The sequence below is a fragment of the Gopherus evgoodei genome, chromosome 6 (genome assembly GCF_007399415.2).
Source record: "Gopherus evgoodei ecotype Sinaloan lineage chromosome 6, rGopEvg1_v1.p, whole genome shotgun sequence".
Lineage (NCBI taxonomy): Eukaryota > Metazoa > Chordata > Testudines > Testudinidae > Gopherus > Gopherus evgoodei.
This window is the reverse complement of record NC_044327.1, coordinates 13,774,178-13,792,880: the sequence shown is the minus strand read 5'-3', so window position 1 is coordinate 13,792,880 and position 18,703 is coordinate 13,774,178. Positions and strand designations below refer to the sequence as shown.

General features: G+C 43.5%; 1 protein-coding gene across 1 annotated transcript in view; it reads right to left on the bottom strand.

Annotated features, from left to right (window-relative positions):
- GRIN3A (glutamate ionotropic receptor NMDA type subunit 3A) overlaps window positions 1-17,848 on the bottom strand; it is a 96,879-nt gene extending 79,031 nt beyond the window's left edge. The window contains 1 exon segment of the mRNA XM_030567908.1: window positions 16,810-17,848. Coding sequence (XP_030423768.1) covers window positions 16,810-17,595 — 786 coding nt within the window. The 5' untranslated portion in view covers window positions 17,596-17,848.
- Between the last annotated feature and the right edge of the window lie 855 nt (window positions 17,849-18,703).

The window sequence follows — 18,703 nt, the reverse complement described above, 5'->3', positions numbered from 1 at the left end:
CAGTGTTGTAATGATGATGATCTAGGATTGTACATGTATAGAAAAGAAAGGAAGGATGGCCCAGTGATTAGGGATTAACTTGACACTTGGGTGTTAGATTCGAATCCTTGCTCTGCCACAGGCTTCCCGTGAAAGTAAGCCACTTAGCCTCTCTGTGCCTCAGTTCTCCATCTGTAAAATGGGTATAATAGTACTGCCTGACCACCCAGGATAAACACATTGCAGAGTGTGAGGTATTACATAAGCACCTCAGATAACACCTTTCATTCTAAGAATGCACAACCCTTAGTTAACAAAGTAGGGTAAATATTATCTTCATTTTGCAGTTGGGAGAATCAGAGGCAAAGCAAGGTCAAGTGGCATGTCCCAGATCACACAAGAGGTCTCTAGCAGAATGAGAAACCAAACCCAGGTCTCTTAATTCCCAGTTTCCTGTTCAAACCACTGGACACACTGGCTCGTTGCATAAAATATTGCCTGAAATAAGCAGTAAGTATTTTGTGGATTATTTTCAGACTAATGTAAAGGAACTGTTTGTATAGGAAAGCATAGCAGCAATATTCTTTCAACTGACATTTGTTTCAGCAGACACTAGCGTTTTCAGTTATTTGAATGCTGGGATTTCTGAAATCAGTCTTCCTGACTGTAAAATATTCAGCAATGAGATTAAACAGGATTGTCTGGAGGTATAAATCAAAGTTTAGCCCAAGGCTTGTGGTGTGCACAACTAAACAGCTACTTCTAATGCTGTTTATAACACGCAAGAGGAAAATGTGAATCAGAGATCAGACCATTTCTGTCCCCACCTTAAAGGATGCTTTAAAAAGGAAAGCTATAGGACAAATGATCCACACTTACCCATTTACACCAGCTAGGACTTTTTGTATCTCTACTTCCTTTAAGGGCCAAGCATGCATCTTGTGCAGTCATTAAATATCAAGCAACGTGAGTGTGAGTGGGGTGTGAAACACGATCCAGTACGAATAGCAATGATTTTTTTCCCACTTTGCACCGGTGTAAATGACCACATGAGGTGCACGGCAATGTAGAATCTGGGTCCCAATCCTTGCTGATTGACACCTGCTGAGGATCTAGCCCCGGGTATGTTTTACATGGCACCTGTTTTTGACCAAAGATAAACACATCGTAATGCACTCCAGGAAGGCAACAGCCCACATGGATAGGGCCATGCATCCTCTCATCTTACATTGGTGATGATATCTGACATGACCGCTTGCAGTATGCTTGTGCTAGCAGCAGGAGGATGCTGACACTGGCCCAACGACATTAGCACTCTATTCCTGCAGCTGCCCCTGGAGGAAGTGGAAACAGCCTCAGACTTTTTCCTACCAGGACCTGTCTCCCCAGCAAGACAGAACCAGGCTGAAATTTCTATAGTGAAAAATTGCCAGTGGCAGACAGAGCGGCTTCCCCACAGAGACTGCTTTGTGGTATGGCTGTGGCCTACTCCCTCCTCAAATTCACCCCCTTACTGCCATTCCTACAGGTTGGAAGGGAGGACTCCCAGGTGACGGTTTTCCTCCTCAAAAATAAACTCCTGCTCAGATTAAAGAGTCTTTTAGCTTTCCCTTTCCAGGTAAAGAGAGGAGAGGGAAGAGGGACAAAGTGCAGGAGACTCATTCATATTTAGTCAAACAAATATATAGCTGTCTCGGAGGCCAATACTGGTAAACAAAATTGCCTGTGGGTAAAAGTAGTTTTGTCTGTTGTGCATATTGGCAAAAACCTTTGGTGTTGGGCATGATATGAAAATCTCATTAACTATTTTTGCCCTTGCACAGTATTTTACGGCAATCTTCCCCTGAGCCAGCACATAGCAGTAACCATGTAAATGATGGCTTCATGATGAAAAATCAAGCTGATCTGGAAATACGGGACTTTGCGCTGCATGTCCTTCCATGCAAAAATCTGCATTTACTATTGCATTATGGCGCTCTGGAAAGGATCTACTATGGCAGGTTAAAAGAGAAAGTCTTTATTTGCCAGTAGTTAATGCCTTTAAGGATTTAATCTTAATTTTGTGGGTACGATGTTAAAGATAGGTGGCATGCTTTAATGGAGTGAGCATGGGAATGAGTGGTAGGAACTCTTCATTTCTAGTTCCACTGATGACCCTGACTCACTGTGTGACCTTCGGTAAGTCCCTTAACTGCTCAGTGCCTCAGTTTACCTATATGTAAAACAATAATATGTACCTTCTTCATGGGGATGCTGTGATAATTAGTTAATGATTGCAAAGCTCTTTGTACATGCGAAACACTATAAATGCTAAAAATTATTATGCCTGCAATACATGGCATTGCATTACTATTTATGCTGTGTTAAGAAAGCTGTAGGAGATATTTGGTCTAGTTACAAAACCTTTCAGCGAATGGTGCTTCAAAGTCTGATTTGGCTAAACTCTGGCTACAATGAATTAAAATACTTTCAAACCACTGGGCCAAATGAATCAATGCAGGTACACCAGGGATGAGTTTGGCCACTGATTCCTTCCTTCCTTCCTTCCTTCCTTCTGTCTAACCTAGTCTCATTCAGTCCAGTACAGATAGGTACTTACATAATGCTCATCAATATAGTTAGAATCTCTTTGGACCAGTTCCTTGGCATTGACTTTAATGGATCAATGATGATTTACACCAACTGAGGATCTGGCCCTTGGTTTCCAAAAATATTCATTACAAGTTTAGCACCACCTACAGGCAATCAGCCAATACTAAATGGCTAGGCTTAGGCACAGTGAGTGCAAGTCAATATTATTTGTGTAATTATCAATTTGAAAAGTATAAAAATAGCAAATGTACACACAGAATTTGATTGGAAGGAGAGGGGGAGACACTTTGCATGTTGCTTTTATTCTCAGATTACAAATTCTTCCAAGCAGGGGCACCGTCTCTAACTCTACAGCACCTTGCCCAACTGACCTAGGATCCTGACTGGGGTCTCTGAACACTACTGTAGTACACGAAATAATAGTAGCAGCGATAATTTTAGCCTATTTTTGGTAAACAGATCACGGTAGCCCTGCATCTTGTGTAGTCATTAATATAAATGCAAGCGGGGTGTGTAACATGATCCAATATGACAGGTTTCAGAGTAGCAGCCGTGTTAGTCTGTATCCGCAAAAAGAACAGGAGTATTTGTGGCACCTTAGAGACTAACAAATTTATTTGAGCATAAGCTTCCACGGGCTGCATCCAAAGAAGTGGGCTGTAGCCCACGAAAGCTTATGCTCAAATAAATTTGTTAGTCTCTAAGGTGCCACAAGTACTCCTGTTCTTTTTGATGATCCAATATGGAAGGCAACGATTTATTCCCACTTTGCACTGGTGTAAATGACCACGAGATGCACAGCAGTGTAGAATCTGGGTCCCAATTCTTGCTAATTTACACCCACTGATTTACACTCTCCTGATTTATGCAAATATATTCATTTTTGATAATTATTCACTAAACATTTCTGACACATAATTGCCAGCTGCTGGATTGTTTGCAAACAGGTTTTATTACCTTCTCAGTATTTATTATGCGTGACTGGTCATGTAAGTCACATGCTATCAGGGTTTTTTTTCCTCCTTGACTGCATGACTTTTCTTTTTTTTTTTTGGTGAGAATAACAAATAATGAAAACATGCATCCTAGAATTTGTTTTAGTGGGTCTGTAACAAAATCTGTGAAAACATCAGGCATCTCAAACATTTTCATTAAGAATCGTGGCTGCTTAGGTTCTCACAAATGATGACTAATAACAATGACTCCGATCACAATGGATCACAGGGAACCCAGCTTAAGAACCTATATGCGCAAAAATATCCTACAGTTTTTTAACTCACTGGCGGGCTGTAAGTGGAGTGTGGAAGCACCTTCTGCTCCCTGACAACTGAAAGAAAGGGATGACAGAGCAACAACATCCATGAATTTGACAGGAACCTATAAGCCAAGCTACATTTGCCTCTATTGGATAAATTACTGCTTCAGGAGTTGGAGAAGCTGCAATACAGAAGACAAACAAAAATCTATTTCCCTGGGCACTTTTCCCAATTTCAGTTTGGATCCTCCAAATACTCATGCCTCTGTCCGCTGAATAAGACATTCTGCATCAGTCTTCCAGGAAAGGAAGTTAGATTTGGCAGCGTCCCCAATCCCTCACCTCATCCTGGATGTTGAAAAAAGAATGAGTATGCAGCACTGCCTTGCAGCAACAGATTCTAGATAGCATTTTACCAGCTAGTTGGTGGGAGAATTTAAGCATTCTATAAAATGCCTTGCATAATGCACTTAAAACCATTACTACTAATAAACAGAATGGTTTGATCTACTGCCACCAACTGTGGGCAAAACTGAGGCATTTAGTCACCAGCTAGAGAAGGCAATGATGTAAGCTCATGCCAGGGTTGCCCCTGGTGCTGCGAGGACTTTAGCTTAAATGAACTCGATGTACACCAGGTGTAGATCAGTGGGAGAGTGCTGCTATGGAGTGGAGAATGAGTAAGCTGGAGGTAGGGCAGGGGTGGCAGATCCCTGACTATGCCAGCTATTCCCTCAGAATGGAAATAGGTGTAGGCACTGTCAATACTGCGCACCCTGTGGCTGCAGTAGCAGCTGGAGCGTGGACTGGAGTCTTGTTGCCGCACTTTTTTGCATTGGCTTAACCAAAGGGTGCATTTGTAATTGATTTCCTTCAACCAAAGCAATGATCACAAGAGTAATATGATTTGGACAACTCCGTCCAATTCTTGAACAATCCACATATCTATTTCATGATAAGCACCCACTTTGCATTGGTTGCACCATGGATATCAATTTGCAGTTTGTGCTTGTGGTAAGAAATATTGCACAAGTTCTAAATACTCAAAGATGACACCTCACTTGCAAATAGCTACACATCTATTATGTATGCGTTGTTGATACGTTGGAGGAAGACATGACATTCTGTCTCATTGGTACTAAAATTTGGCTTATTTTAGTGCCTAACTGCTTTTTTGAAAATCTGACTTCAATTGTGGGTGCTGAGGACTTTGAAAATCAGGTCTTGTTAATTATTATTATTATTATTATAATTGTTATATAAATATTACAGTAGTTCCTAGAGGCCTTTATGAGGACTGCGATCCATTGTACCAGACACTGTATAAACACAAAGATAAAGACCATCCCTACCCTGGAGACTTTACAGTCTAAACCAGGAGTAGTCAACCTATGGCACGGGTGCCAAAGGCAGCACGCAAGCTGATTTTCAGTGGCACTCACACAGCCCAGGTCCTGGCCACCGATCCGGGGGGCTCTGCATTTTAATTTAAGTTAATTTTTAAATGAAGCTTGTTAAACATTTAAAAAAACGTATTTACTTTACATATAACAATCATTTAGTTATATACTATAGACTTATAGAAAGAGACCTTCTAAAAACGTTAATGTATTACTGGCGCGCAAAACCTTAAATTAGAGTGAATAAATGAAGACTCAGCACACCGCTTCTGAAAGGTTGCCGACCCCTGGTCTAAACTGTGACAAGATGGAATGAGTGAGTGTAACAAACAAACAAACAGAAGGGAAGAGAAGAATTACAAAATAAAATCACATGGCTACAAACGGTCATGATTGTACAACTTCTTGGCTCCTGATGATCCCCAGGCTTGTTTTTTAATGCCATATAAATATGTATTTAGGGAGTGAATCCTTTCCCATTATCAGTTCATAACTGAAAGATTTAATATTTGCATGGTGAAAGATAACACGGAATAAAATGCAGCATAGCGAGAATGTAATAAATATTGTGTGAAGGATTACACTCACTAAAGAGATCTTATGGGTATAATTGGATGAAAGCACAACACTAATTACTTTAGCAGGCATGTAAGTACCCAATACCATGCAAATAATTCATACTGATAAAAAAATGGTCGCAGAGATGATTGAATAAATGACAGTTTTGGCTTCTCTATGGCTGCTGCCACTGCAAGGTCTTTAATCGGAGGATGCCAGAGAGCATTATAAAGTGTGACAGGCTATTTGTGGGACTAGTGTATAGCTACAGTTCACATCAGAGCACTTAAGGAGTTGATTATTAAAAAGAGGAGTTTTTTCTCCCCATAAATCTTTGAGGAACAAACATAAATGCTGCATTTTCATTTTTAAGTTTCACTTTGAAAAAATGTAAATGGTTTAAGTTTCAAGAATTAAGAAGACTGCTAAAATTATCTTATTTAAATACTGACCTTTTCTCTGCTAATGGATTTGAAAACCAACTGTGGCTATGTGGCATGGATTACTCAGCCAATTTTCGCCTTGGCCTTGCATCCGTTGTAGAGATAAAACATGTGAACTGACATACCTTACTAGACCACAGGCCCGCGTAGCTCAGTATCCTGTGTCCCTCAAGGACGACTACCACTAGAATCTTTAAAGAAGGAAAGTGCGAGAAAGATGCAATTTTATTATGTCAGTGGGAGTTTTGCATGAGCAAGAACTACATGATCTGTTCCTCCATATGGTTGGAAAATAACCCAGAACCGCAACAGATCATTTATCTGCACAGGAGACTGCATAATTAGTTTCACAAAATAGAGAGAAACAAATCTTGGGACTATAGTCTCACCATCATTTATGGCACCAGAGTCCCACTGACATTAGCAGGAATTCCACACATGGGCTGAGGGCAAGATAGCATCCTTAATCGTCACTGAGGGATGATGCATTTCATGTGTGAGCTGTCAAATGGCTGGGAAAATAGAGCATAGGTTAAAAACTATCTCCGAGCAGAGTAAATTCTCCTCTCTCCTCTCTCTCACCCCTCTGCCCCAAACGCCAGGGAATAACAATAAATTGCTGGGTATACTTTTGTGCAATGGCGCGCTCAGTTTTAAGATTCTGGCATTAAAAATACATGTGGTTTTGTCTAATATTAATTAATTATTTCTACTTCCCTTACGACAGTTAATGTTGTCTACTAATTCACTTGTAAGATGTTTGTTTTAATGTCATCCTCATCATTGTAAGCCATTTAAAATGAGGACATTGAAACGAAAAGGTTTGTTTCACTTTATTTCCCTTCCAATATTGTAGTAAAAATTAACTTCCCAGTATTAATGGAAAAGAAAAGATAAATTATACCTAAGATAACTGCAATACAAGTTCTAAAGAGAGTGACACTTAGCTGACAGCAACATGTCCAGGTTTATATTTATCTTTCCTATGTAACTAAGTTTTTATGTACTCAATACAGTAAAAAGCCTGATAAACATATGGTTTCCTATGGTGAGCTTTTCAACTCATAAATATTAGTAAAGTTCACAAGCTCAGAAGAAATGATAAATAGTTTATGCTTTCATGTAAAATCCCCACTGGAAAATTGGCAAACTTTGAACTGAGCCAAAATAATACCAATTTTTGCAAACCACATGAAAAATCTGTTTGAGTAAATACGCCATTAAAATGAGGGGATGCAACTGTTTTCAACAGCATGACTGAAAGAGTCAGCATGCAAAAGATAGCTAATCCCTCTGGCTATTAATTGCTGCATCCTATAGTGTTATCTTCTTCTTATAAATGAGATTCCATTTTTAAATAAAAACACTTGTTTACTCTTGAAAATCTATCTTGTTTTTGAGTCCGTATTAAGATACAAAGCCATGGGCAATGATGTCTCTCTCTTCCTTAAATGAGTCAAGAGTTGGCCTTTAGGGAAAAATGCTTGCGCAGCATATTCATACCCTATATAATGCATCCTAAATATTTTTCAAGCAGCTTCAGAAACTGTCATCACAGATGAAAGCTGGTAAGAAACAGCAATGATTATAAAATACATGGGTGAGAAAGGGGAAGTAATGCCCACTTCTGAATGTCCTGACATTTGATTTATCCCACATCATAATGATCAGCCGCTCACAGTAATTTCCCTGTTTACTACTCGCTAGCAGTGGCTGATGGTGCACCTGTGCCGTTTCCCCCAACCCCCGATCTGCTGACTGCAGCCATTCAGATTCAGGTGACTGAAATCTTTTAGATAAAAGTTAATTAGCCAGCACGCTGCAGATCAAATCTTTCCAGTGCAATGCCAAATGGAAACCTTCCAGGTGGCTGCTGGAACTGTTCTTCACTTACCATCCCCCTCAACATTTCAAAGCTGGTAATTCATTTCAAGTGAGAGTCAATGAAGCAAATACAGGGGAACACATCAAAAAGTTCAGCATCATCTTTCAACCTGTTGGAACGTGCACTTTCACATTTTGCACAGGCATGTATTTACCAATATACTGTGCACATATATAATTAGATTAATAGATTCCAAGGCCAATGTGACCATTTAGTCTGATCTCCTGTATGATACAGGCCACAGAAATTCACCAAAATAATTCTAGAGCAGATCTTTTAGAAAAAACATCCAATCTTGATTTAAAAATTGTCAGTGATGGAGAATCCACCATGACCTTGGTGTTGTTCCAATGGTTAATTATCCTCACTGTTACAATTTTGTTTTATTTCCAGTCTGAATTTGTCTAGCTTCAACTTTCAGCCATTGGATTATGCTGTACTTTTCTCTGCTAGATTGAAGAGCCCATTATCAAAAATGTGTTCCCTATGTAGCTACCTAAAGGGTGATCCAGTCACCACTTAACCTTCTCTTTGTTAAACTAAATAGATAAACCCAAGGAGCTAAGTCACTATAAGGCATATTTTCTAATCTGTTAATCATCTTCGTAGCTCTTCGTTGAAAGCACTCAAGTTTATCATCATCCTTCTTGAATTGTATACATCAGAACTGGACACGGTATTCTAGGAGCAGTCAAATCAGTGCCAAATTATGAGGTAAAACAAGATTCTCCTGTTCATGCATCCAAGGATCACATTAGTCCTTTTGGCTAAAGTGTCATACTGGGAGCCCTTGTTCAGCTGACTGTCACCATGAACCACAAATCTTTTTCAGTCACTGCTCCTCAGACTAGAGTCCCTCATTGTGTAAGCGTGCCCTACGTTCTTTGTTCCCATGTAGCCCTGTTAAAATGCATATTGTTTGTTTACCAAGAGATCCAGATCAATCTGTATCAGCGATCTGTCCTCTTCATTATTTACCATTCCCCCAATTTTTGTGTCATCTGCAAATTTTATCAGTGATAATTTTGTGGGTATTTTTCCAGGTCATTGATAAAAATGTTACATAGAATAGGGACAAGAACCGATCCCTGTGGGACCCCACTAGAAACACACTTGCTTGATGGTTGTTCTCGGTTTACAGTTACGTTTTGAGACCTATCAATTAATCAGCTTTTTATCCCCTTAATATGTGCCATGTTAATTTTATGTTTTTGTAGCCATGTTGGTCCCAGAATATTAGAGAGACAAGGTGGATGAGGTAATATCTTTTAGGGGACCAACTTCTATTGGTATAAGAGGCAAATTTTTGAGGTTACACAGAAAGCTCTGTGTAAACTTGAAAGCTTGTCTCTCTCACCAACAGAAGTTAGTCCAAGAAAACATGTAAATTTTATATCATTCTAGTTTTTGAATCACAATGTTGAGTGTAAAGTCAAATGCCTTGCAGAAATCTACCGGTATTACATCAATACTATTATCTTCGTCAATCAACCCTGTAGTCTCATTAAAAAAATGGATATCAAGTTAGATTGACAGGCTCTATTTTCCATAAACCCATGTTGTTGGACATTAATTATATCATCTTCCTTTAATTCTTTATTAATAAAGTCCCATATCCACCTGTCACAGGGGAGCTGGTCTCTGTGGATGGGCTGAGCCCAAGCCAGCCAATTAAAAAGGGGCTCAGCTACACCTGGGTCTATAAAGGCCTGTTCGTAGGTAACTGGGAGGAGAGAGCTAGGCAAGTGGAGCCCTGGAAGGAAGGACTGATACCAGCTTAGCCCTGGTCAGCAGAGGCCACACTGGAGTAGGGCTAACTACTGTGGTGGGTCCCCTGTGGTGGCCCTGAAGCCTGGGGGTCAGGTATTGACTTAAGGCTGCATTCTGTTTGCTTGTTAACTTTGCTATAAATGAATAAACCACCTTGACTGGAACTGGGCATAACAGTGCATGCTTGGAGGTGGGGTGCAGTGGTAGTCTTCTGGTGACACCCCTCCCCCCATTATTTTGCCCAGGATTGATGTCAGATTGACAGGCCTATAATTACCTGAGTCATCCTGTTTACCCTTGAAAAATATTGGTACAATATTAACTTTCTTCTAGGTTTCTGGAACTTCCCAAAGTTCCAAGACTTGTTGAAAATCAAAATTAATAGTCCAGCGAGCTCATCAGCCAGCTCTTTTAAAACTCTTGGATGCAAACTATCTGGACCCATTGGTTTAACATGTCTGACTTGAGTAGCTGCCATTTAACATTGTCCCACAATACTAGTGGAATGGAAAGCATGTTCTCATCACCGTATGATATGACTAAATTATCTGTTTTTATTCCCCAAATTCAGAACAGAAATATTTACTGAACGTTTGCATTATTATTGATAATTCTATCTTTTCCATTCAACAATTTAGTAATATGCTATCCACATATACCTACAGAGAGAGGCAGACATGAGCATGAGTTGGCTCTTCTGGACAATTAATCTGTATATATTCAATGAAAAACGTCCCTTAGACTTAGAGATGGGCATAGTTTTTTTTCAGCGACTACTTTGTTTGACAAAAGAATGGATTTTTTTTGGTTGAATGAAACTATTTGTGAATTTGGGTCCAATTGAGTGAATCATTTCTTTGAAATAAAATATGAGAGGGAAAAAATTCAGAAAAGTCAGTTTTGTTTTGACATTTTTGAAATGAAACATTTTGACTTTTCATTTTGAAATGTTTATTTAGAAATTTAGCTACAGTGTTTGTTGATTCCAAAAAAGGATTCTCTTCAGTCTGGATGAACTGAAGTCAGAGACCACACACAGGAAATAACGCCATATTTTCCATCCGTCATGCAATTCTTCTACTCGTACAAAGCCTATTGACACAGGGAATATGGTGAATCAAACCACCCCATGTCACATACAAGGCTGAAATGCCAAATAAATTATTTAAATAGGCTTTTGAATCTGCTAATCTGTAGGTCACCCTGTGAGAAGGAGGATTTCCAGTTAGATGAGGTGTGTAATAATATATAAAATTACACTTGAAGTCAAAGCAAGGAAACCAAAGAGCTAAAACTATAGAAGGAACAAATATTACTTCCCAAACTGATGCCAGTATTGGTTTCCCAGTCTCTAAACAAGGGCTGTTCAATCACCTACTGAAAAACAACACTATACAAACAAGGACACCTTTCCATTGGGTGTCCGTTCCTTTGTGGACTCAGAGGTTATAGACAGTGGGAATGTAGTTGTAAATACAGTGGACTGTGGAAATTCTATCAGTTCTATAGCTGGTACTGCACCCATCCCTATGCAGAATGTGCACATTGTAAAAACAAGAATCACACTGTTTCTGGGGAACACATACATACTGTTGAAGGAAAATGATAGAGATCTAACCCTGAGCTTATGAGGAGGCTTTGGTTCTGAAGCAGTAAACACAGGTGAGCAAATACACATATTCCTGCTTTTAATGGTAGACAACTGCACAACCAAGAGCTTCCACCTAACACAGGAAAGATACAAAAGAACATTTGTATGACCAAAATACCTGTTGTGCCTTCGAAGTTCGCATTCAGATGGATTAAAAATTCTCAGGTTGCTGTCCAGACAGGGCCTGATTCTTGGTTACTTTGGCCTTCAACACTACTCTGGATGCTTAAAGAGACCTTAACTTAAATGATAATCAGGCCCCATAGTCCTAATAGTGTACATGTAGGAAGTATTCCTGAACCAGAATAATTCAGCAGGAGTTGGATGAAAGCAAAAATCAACTGAACGCCTCTTTGCATGTGAAGCTGGAGGCTAATCAAAAGCCCCCCTTTAAAGAGGCTCCTTCATATCTCTCTCAGTCTACAAGAGGCATGATTCATAACATTTTAATACTAAACTGTGTGGGATGGGAGAAAATGAACATTAAAGCAAATGAAATAGTGTAAGCTTTGTATGGTATTGAGAGAGCCTTTATAAACTTACATATTTGGATTCAGACAAATTTAGGATGATGATGTAGTTTTAAAACTATCAAATATTGTAACAGCGTTACTACTTCACCAACAATGACTTCTGTTTTGGAAACATCTCCTTGATTATTATATTTGACAGAAGACTGCCTTCTCCCTATGCCCACTTCCCCAAATGCCTGCCTACTCACAAGCACCCAGATTTACTTGGGACTAGTGGGTCAATATCACTTCTGAAGGTACCACTTACCCAATAAGGTCATACCATTTGGCACTCAGTATCCTTTGACACTACAAAGCCTTTTCTAATCATAAGCTTGATTTTACAACTGAACTGCAAATTAAAGGTCAAAATTCCATTTGCTGCAGCAGCATCATCATCTGCTGTATGCCCAAATTTGCCATGTTAGCAGAGATTCACCATTTAATCTAAAAATGTATCTTTATTTTCCTATTTAATGCCCCAAAGCCACAATCAGCTGGTTCCCACTGCCCAGTGATGCCCCAAAATATTCCATGCCTTGATATCAGATACTAGAGAAACCTGTTGGAGCACAGAACCAGTGTACACGTGAATACCAGAAAGGCATAACATCTCCTTGTCCCCTCCTGCTATATCTTATCATCTCTGAGAGTGTCATCTCACTCTGAACTCACTATGAAGATCTTTAGCTGTTTATTGTTTTACTGCACTGCATGGTTTTGTGAGGTTTCTTTTTAATAATAAATCTTGGTAAAACTGAACAGCTGATGCTTCATTTGTAGTTCACCCTTAAAACAAACTTCTTCAGTATGAAAATTCAGAAAAGATGGCTACAAAAATACTCAACCTCCTCACACATACTTCCAACAACACTACCTATATCCATACTCTCTCCATACCACCGACTCAGTTTTGTAGAGTGATTTCATTTTCGACCATATCCTTATGAGTTACTTCCCTGGAAAAGTTGGTGAATGGCAATCAGAAATCTTGGGATTGGAAGGTAAACTATTTTGTCGGTGTATGTAAACATTCCATGTAATATTGCATAGAAGAATGCTAAGCAAGACTCAGTTTCTTGGTATCTTTGGTCAAGAACTTCTGCCTTCAAATTAATGGTCTGTCAAAACTTCAGTGCAATTTGCACTGATATTAAAATGAAATAAATCCTGATCTGTTTTGCCCAATGATATCTGTAAATTGCTACAGTTTCCTGATAATATTATGATTAATATTTAAGGAGAACTTCATGAAGTAAACAGTGTTCCTTTAAAAGCAGCAAAGAGTCCTGTGGCACCTTATAGACTAACAGAGGTTTTGGAGCATGAGCTTTCGTGGGTGAATACCCACTTCTTCAGATGCATGTAATGGAAATATCCAGGGGCAGGTATATATATGTGTGCTAGCAAGCAAGCTAGAGATAACGAGGTCAGTTCAATCAGGGAGGATGAGGCCCTGTTCTAGCAGTTGAGGTGTGAAAACCAAGAGAGGAGAAACTGGTTCTGTAATTGGCAAGCCATTCACAGTCTTTGTTCAATCCTGAGCTGATGGTGTCAAATTTGCAGATGAACTGAAGCTCAGCAGTTTCTCTTTGAAGTCTGGTCCTGAAGTTTTTTTGCTGCAGGATGGCCACCTTAAGGTCTGCTATAGTGTGGCCAGGGAGGTTGAAGTGCTCTCCTACAGGTTTTTGTATATTGCCATTCCTAATGTCTGATTTGTGTCCATTTATCCTTTTCCGTAGAGACTGTCCAGTTTGGCCGATGTACATAGCAGAGGGGCATTGCTGGCATATGATGGCGTATATTACATTGGTGGATGTGCAGGTGAATGAACCAGTGATGGTGTGGCTGATCTGGTTAGGTCCTGTGATGGTGTCGCTGGTGTAGATATGTGGGCAGAGTTGGCATCGAGGTTTGTTGCATGGATTGGTTCCTGAGCTAGAGTTATTATGGTGTGGTGTGCAGTTACTGGTGAGAATATGTTTCAGGTTGGCAGGTTGTCTGTGGGCAAGGATTGGCCTGCCACCCAAGGCCTGTGAAAGTGTGGGATCATTGTCCAGGATGGGTTGTAGATCCTTGATGATGCGTTGGAGGGGTTTTAGCTGGGGGCTGTATGTGATGGCCAGTGGAGTCCTGTTGGTTTCTCTCTTGGGTTTGTCTTGCAGTAGGAGGCTTCTGGGTACACGTCTGGCTCTGTTGATCTGTTTCCTTATTTCCTCATGCGGGTATTGTAGTTTTGAGAATGCACCTACAAAATCTCCACCAAGCATTCTCAAAACTACAATACCCGCATGAGGAAATAAGGAAACAGATCAACAGAGCCAGACGTGTACCCAGAAGCCTCCTACTGCAAGACAAACCCAAGAGAGAAACCAACAGGACTCCACTGGCCATCACATACAGCCCCCAGCTAAAACCCCTCCAACGCATCATCAAGGATCTACAACCCATCCTGGACAATGATCCCACACTTTCACAGGCCTTGGGTGGCAGGCCAATCCTTGCCCACAGACAACCTGCCAACCTGAAACATATTCTCACCAGTAACTGCACACCACACCATAATAACTCTAGCTCAGGAACCAATCCATGCAACAAACCTCGATGCCAACTCTGCCCACATATCTACACCAGCGACACCATCACAGGACCTAACCAGATCAGCCACACCATCACTGGTTCATTCACCTGCACATCCACCAATGTAATATACGCCATCATATGCCAGCAATGCCCCTCTGCTATGTACATCGGCCAAACTGGACAGTCTCTACGGAAAAGGATAAATGGACACAAATCAGACATTAGGAATGGCAATATACAAAAACCTGTAGGAGAGCACTTCAACCTCCCTGGCCACACTATAGCAGACCTTAAGGTGGCCATCCTGCAGCAAAAAAACTTCAGGACCAGACTTCAAAGAGAAACTGCTGAGCTTCAGTTCATCTGCAAATTTGACACCATCAGCTCAGGATTGAACAAAGACTGTGAATGGCTTGCCAATTACAGAACCAGTTTCTCCTCTCTTGGTTTTCACACCTCAACTGCTAGAACAGGGCCTCATCCTCCCTGATTGAACTGACCTCGTTATCTCTAGCTTGCTTGCTAGCACACATATATATACCTGCCCCTGGATATTTCCATTACATGCATCTGAAGAAGTGGGTATTCACCCACGAAAGCTCATGCTCCAAAACCTCTGTTAGTCTATAAGGTGCCACAGGACTCTTTGCTGCTTTTACAGATCCAGACTAACACGGCTACCCTCTGATAGTGTTCCTTTAATAATTATGTTTAGATTTATTATCAGAATACATTAGGCATTAGATATTGAATAAAGAATAGAAAGCTGGACAAGAAGGGCATGTTTTACTCTATATAGCATTGTGTGTGGTGTGGGATAATTCTAAATTTTCAATCTAAATGACTTCTTCTGATGCAATGAATAGGGTACCATGTTCTGTTGTTGTGATAGTAGCTCCAGGAATGTAGAATTTGACAAAAGGTCAGATTTTTTAACATTATTTAGTCATTCAGATATGCAACTAGAGGCACATGATGAAATTTCTGAAAGCACCTAGTTGCCTAATTCCTGTTGGGTGAATTCCACAGCATCACAGAGTGCTCTGGGCATGGACATACTATGCCAGATCTCTACCTTTATCATTCTAATGCCAATATTTGTGATTAACCAGTTCAATTTTGGAGCGGCTTCTCCCTTTTCAGTCTGATATATTTGACTTTTTAACCCTTTACTCTCCTATATTGGCTCTTGATGGGATAAGATCCACTTGAAGGGCACCACGGTCCACTTTCCTTTCAGTTAAAGTCTGCTTCCCTACACTTTGGCTGTTAAATGTGTGTCCAACAGCAAAAAAAAGGTCTGCCTTGAGGTGGAAAATAAGGTGTTTTAGAACTTGTGTTCTGCATTTGTCAGTACATTTCATGGCTACCAGCCCACACCAAGATACATTAGGAATCCAAATATCGAAGCCAGGCAGCCTGAGATTGATACCTAACAAATCTGAGGGCCTTTGCTGCATATTTTATATTGGCAACTTTTGTGTGTGTGTGTGTGTGTGTGATGGAACAAACCAGTAGGAAATGTTCTTCAGGAACAAATTGAATAGAAAGAGCACTGTGCCTGCCTGCTTGAAGGAAGTCTAGCCTGCTACAAAAATGTTAGACAACCTTAATCTAGGGGTGGCTGCTGTTTCGCCTACAACCTATACACAGGTGTGTGTGTGTGTGTGTGTGTGTGAGAGAGAGAGAGTGAGTGTGTGACACTGATGACGCATGTTTTGAAATTGCCAGCTGTGTATAGTCCCTGCGCCTCAGACGAGCACCCTGCTGGGAAAGGTTATCTTGGAAAGTGGGCTCCCCTGTTTGCTGAAGCCGCTGAGTGCACATGGGCTGCCCCGCACCGGGGTATTTACAGAGCAGCTGGCAGCAGCAATTTGGCCAGCGTCCTCCCCGCTAGCTTGAGGCCGCCGTTTAGGTGCGTCGTTGTCCGTGGTGCTGAATGGAGGAGCCATTGCGCCCGCTCACTCCAGAGCCCTCTCCTGATCCGCGCTACTTGGGGCGTCTTTCCCCCGGGACCCGCCCACGCCCCGCGGCTCTTCGGGACACCCCGGCAGTGAGGCGCTAGATAGTTATAGTTCGTCTGGGGCAGGGCGAGCTGCCCTCTACCCCTGCTCGATTCACAGCGGACCCCCTCCTCACTGCCCCTTGCCCCATCCCCAATGCACCGCCCCGGGCCCTTACCTGGCTCTCCCTCGGGAACTCCCGGAGCACGATGCTGATCACCGGGATGCGCAGGGCCGAGGAGATGAACTCCAGCTCCAGCATCTCCCCCGTGCTCTGCGGAAAGGCGAGGACGGCGGAGACCCCCTGCACCACCACGGTGTGGCAGAGGCTCTGCAGGAAGGAGAGCGGGTCGCTGCTCCAGGAGGAGCTGGCGGAAGAGAAAGGCAAGAGAGGCAGGTCCCCCAGCCCGGCCTCGATGGCCATCACCACCTCCAGGGACAGGTTATAAGGCAGCAGCCCGCTCACGCGGTTCAGGTTCTCCACCCCAGAGAGCAGCGCGTCCCTGGGCAGCAGCAGCAGCTCCTGGTCTCCGCTCTCGTTGCCAGGCGGGTTCCCGGTGCCCAGCTGCGCCCTATTCCCGAGGCCGGTCCCGATCCATTGCCTCTGAATCCCGGCGCCCTTCCAGCCGGTCACCCTGGGAGTTTGGGCTGCTTTGTGCGCACTTTGTCCCCCTTTGCTCCCTCGGCTCCCTTCCCCCTGCGCTCCGGGAGCGGGCTCCGGCGCGCCTCCGAGCTGGGCTGCATGGCGCGCCCCCCAGCTCCAGCCGCGGTTGGTCCGGGAGGTGACCGCCCAGGGCTGCAGGTGAGCCGCCCCGATCCTCACCGTGTGCCCGATCCGCTTGAGGATCTGGCAGGGCTGCGGGTGAGAGGAGGAGCCGGGCACCCGGGCTAGCACCAGGGCGCAGGGCGGCAGCAGCAGCAGACAAACCCTGCTCAGGAGCCACCACACACCCAGTCTCCACATCACTGACAGCCAGCGGCCGGGGAGCCGGGAGAAGCGACTGGCCCCGTTCCCCCTCCCAGCTCAGCCTCCTCCTCCTCCGATCCCTGGCGCGCCTCTCACCGCCGAGCAGCCAAAGCCTGGAGCAGCTTCCCGGCCATGGGAGTGGTGGCCAGCAGCTCCCGTCACTCCAGGCGCCTTGGGGGTCCAGCGCCAGCCATTAGGCACAGCGGGTGGCAGCCAGGGGGACCCTCCTTCCCCAGCGCGTTGCTGAGCAGCATTGATCGCTTACCACCACCCCAAAATACCCACCCACCCCCCGCCTCCCCCGAGGCTTCCAGGGCAGGCGGCTGGCCAGGGAGCCCCGTCCGCTCGGCAAAGAGCCAGTGCAGGGACAGACACCGAAAGCAGCCGCGCCAGGCGCCCTGAGCATCGCTCCTCGGTGGCTAGGAGATCCCTCGAGTGGGGGCTCCCCAGGGAGCCCAGCCCCACATCTCCGCTCGGGGAGGCGCCCAGCCTGAGCCCTTCCTCCGGCTCTTCTGCCCTCGCTTCTCTCGCTTCCCTTCTTTCCTCCTCTAGCTAGCGCACCGAGCTGGGGGGCTTGCTCCGAGGCGACAAAGTTGCCGAGCTGCTGGATGGCTCCGGCCCGTCGCTTGGCTGCGCTAAACTCCCACCGAAAGGCTCTCTCCAAACGCCAGCGGGCAGCCCCAGCGCCGGGGAAAGTCCCCTCCTAAAGCGCCAGGATCCGTAGGGCCCCCCAACCCCCGGGCAGAGCCTAGAGCCCGTCTGGGCAGCTCCCCTCCAGCGCCCTGGGTGAACACGGGGCACAAAACTAGCGTGAAGAGTCCGATTTGCAAACAAGGACTATTTATAGCTCCGATCTAAACAGTTCTAGCCCCACGCTCGTTTTGTACCCTGGCCCTTTTGTATACGGCCATGTGAACAGAAAGGGTTACCCGTCTTAGGCTCCTGTGTGCCTGCTTGATACAGCCTTTATTGACACGTACAGCAGCTCCCTGCACGGACCTTGACAACAGTCCCCAGAGGCAGCGTCTACACAAGCACCAGGATTGGCTCACGTCACCCTCTGCGGTTGCAATTTCATGCATTCCGGCCACCTGGTCTTTGGGGT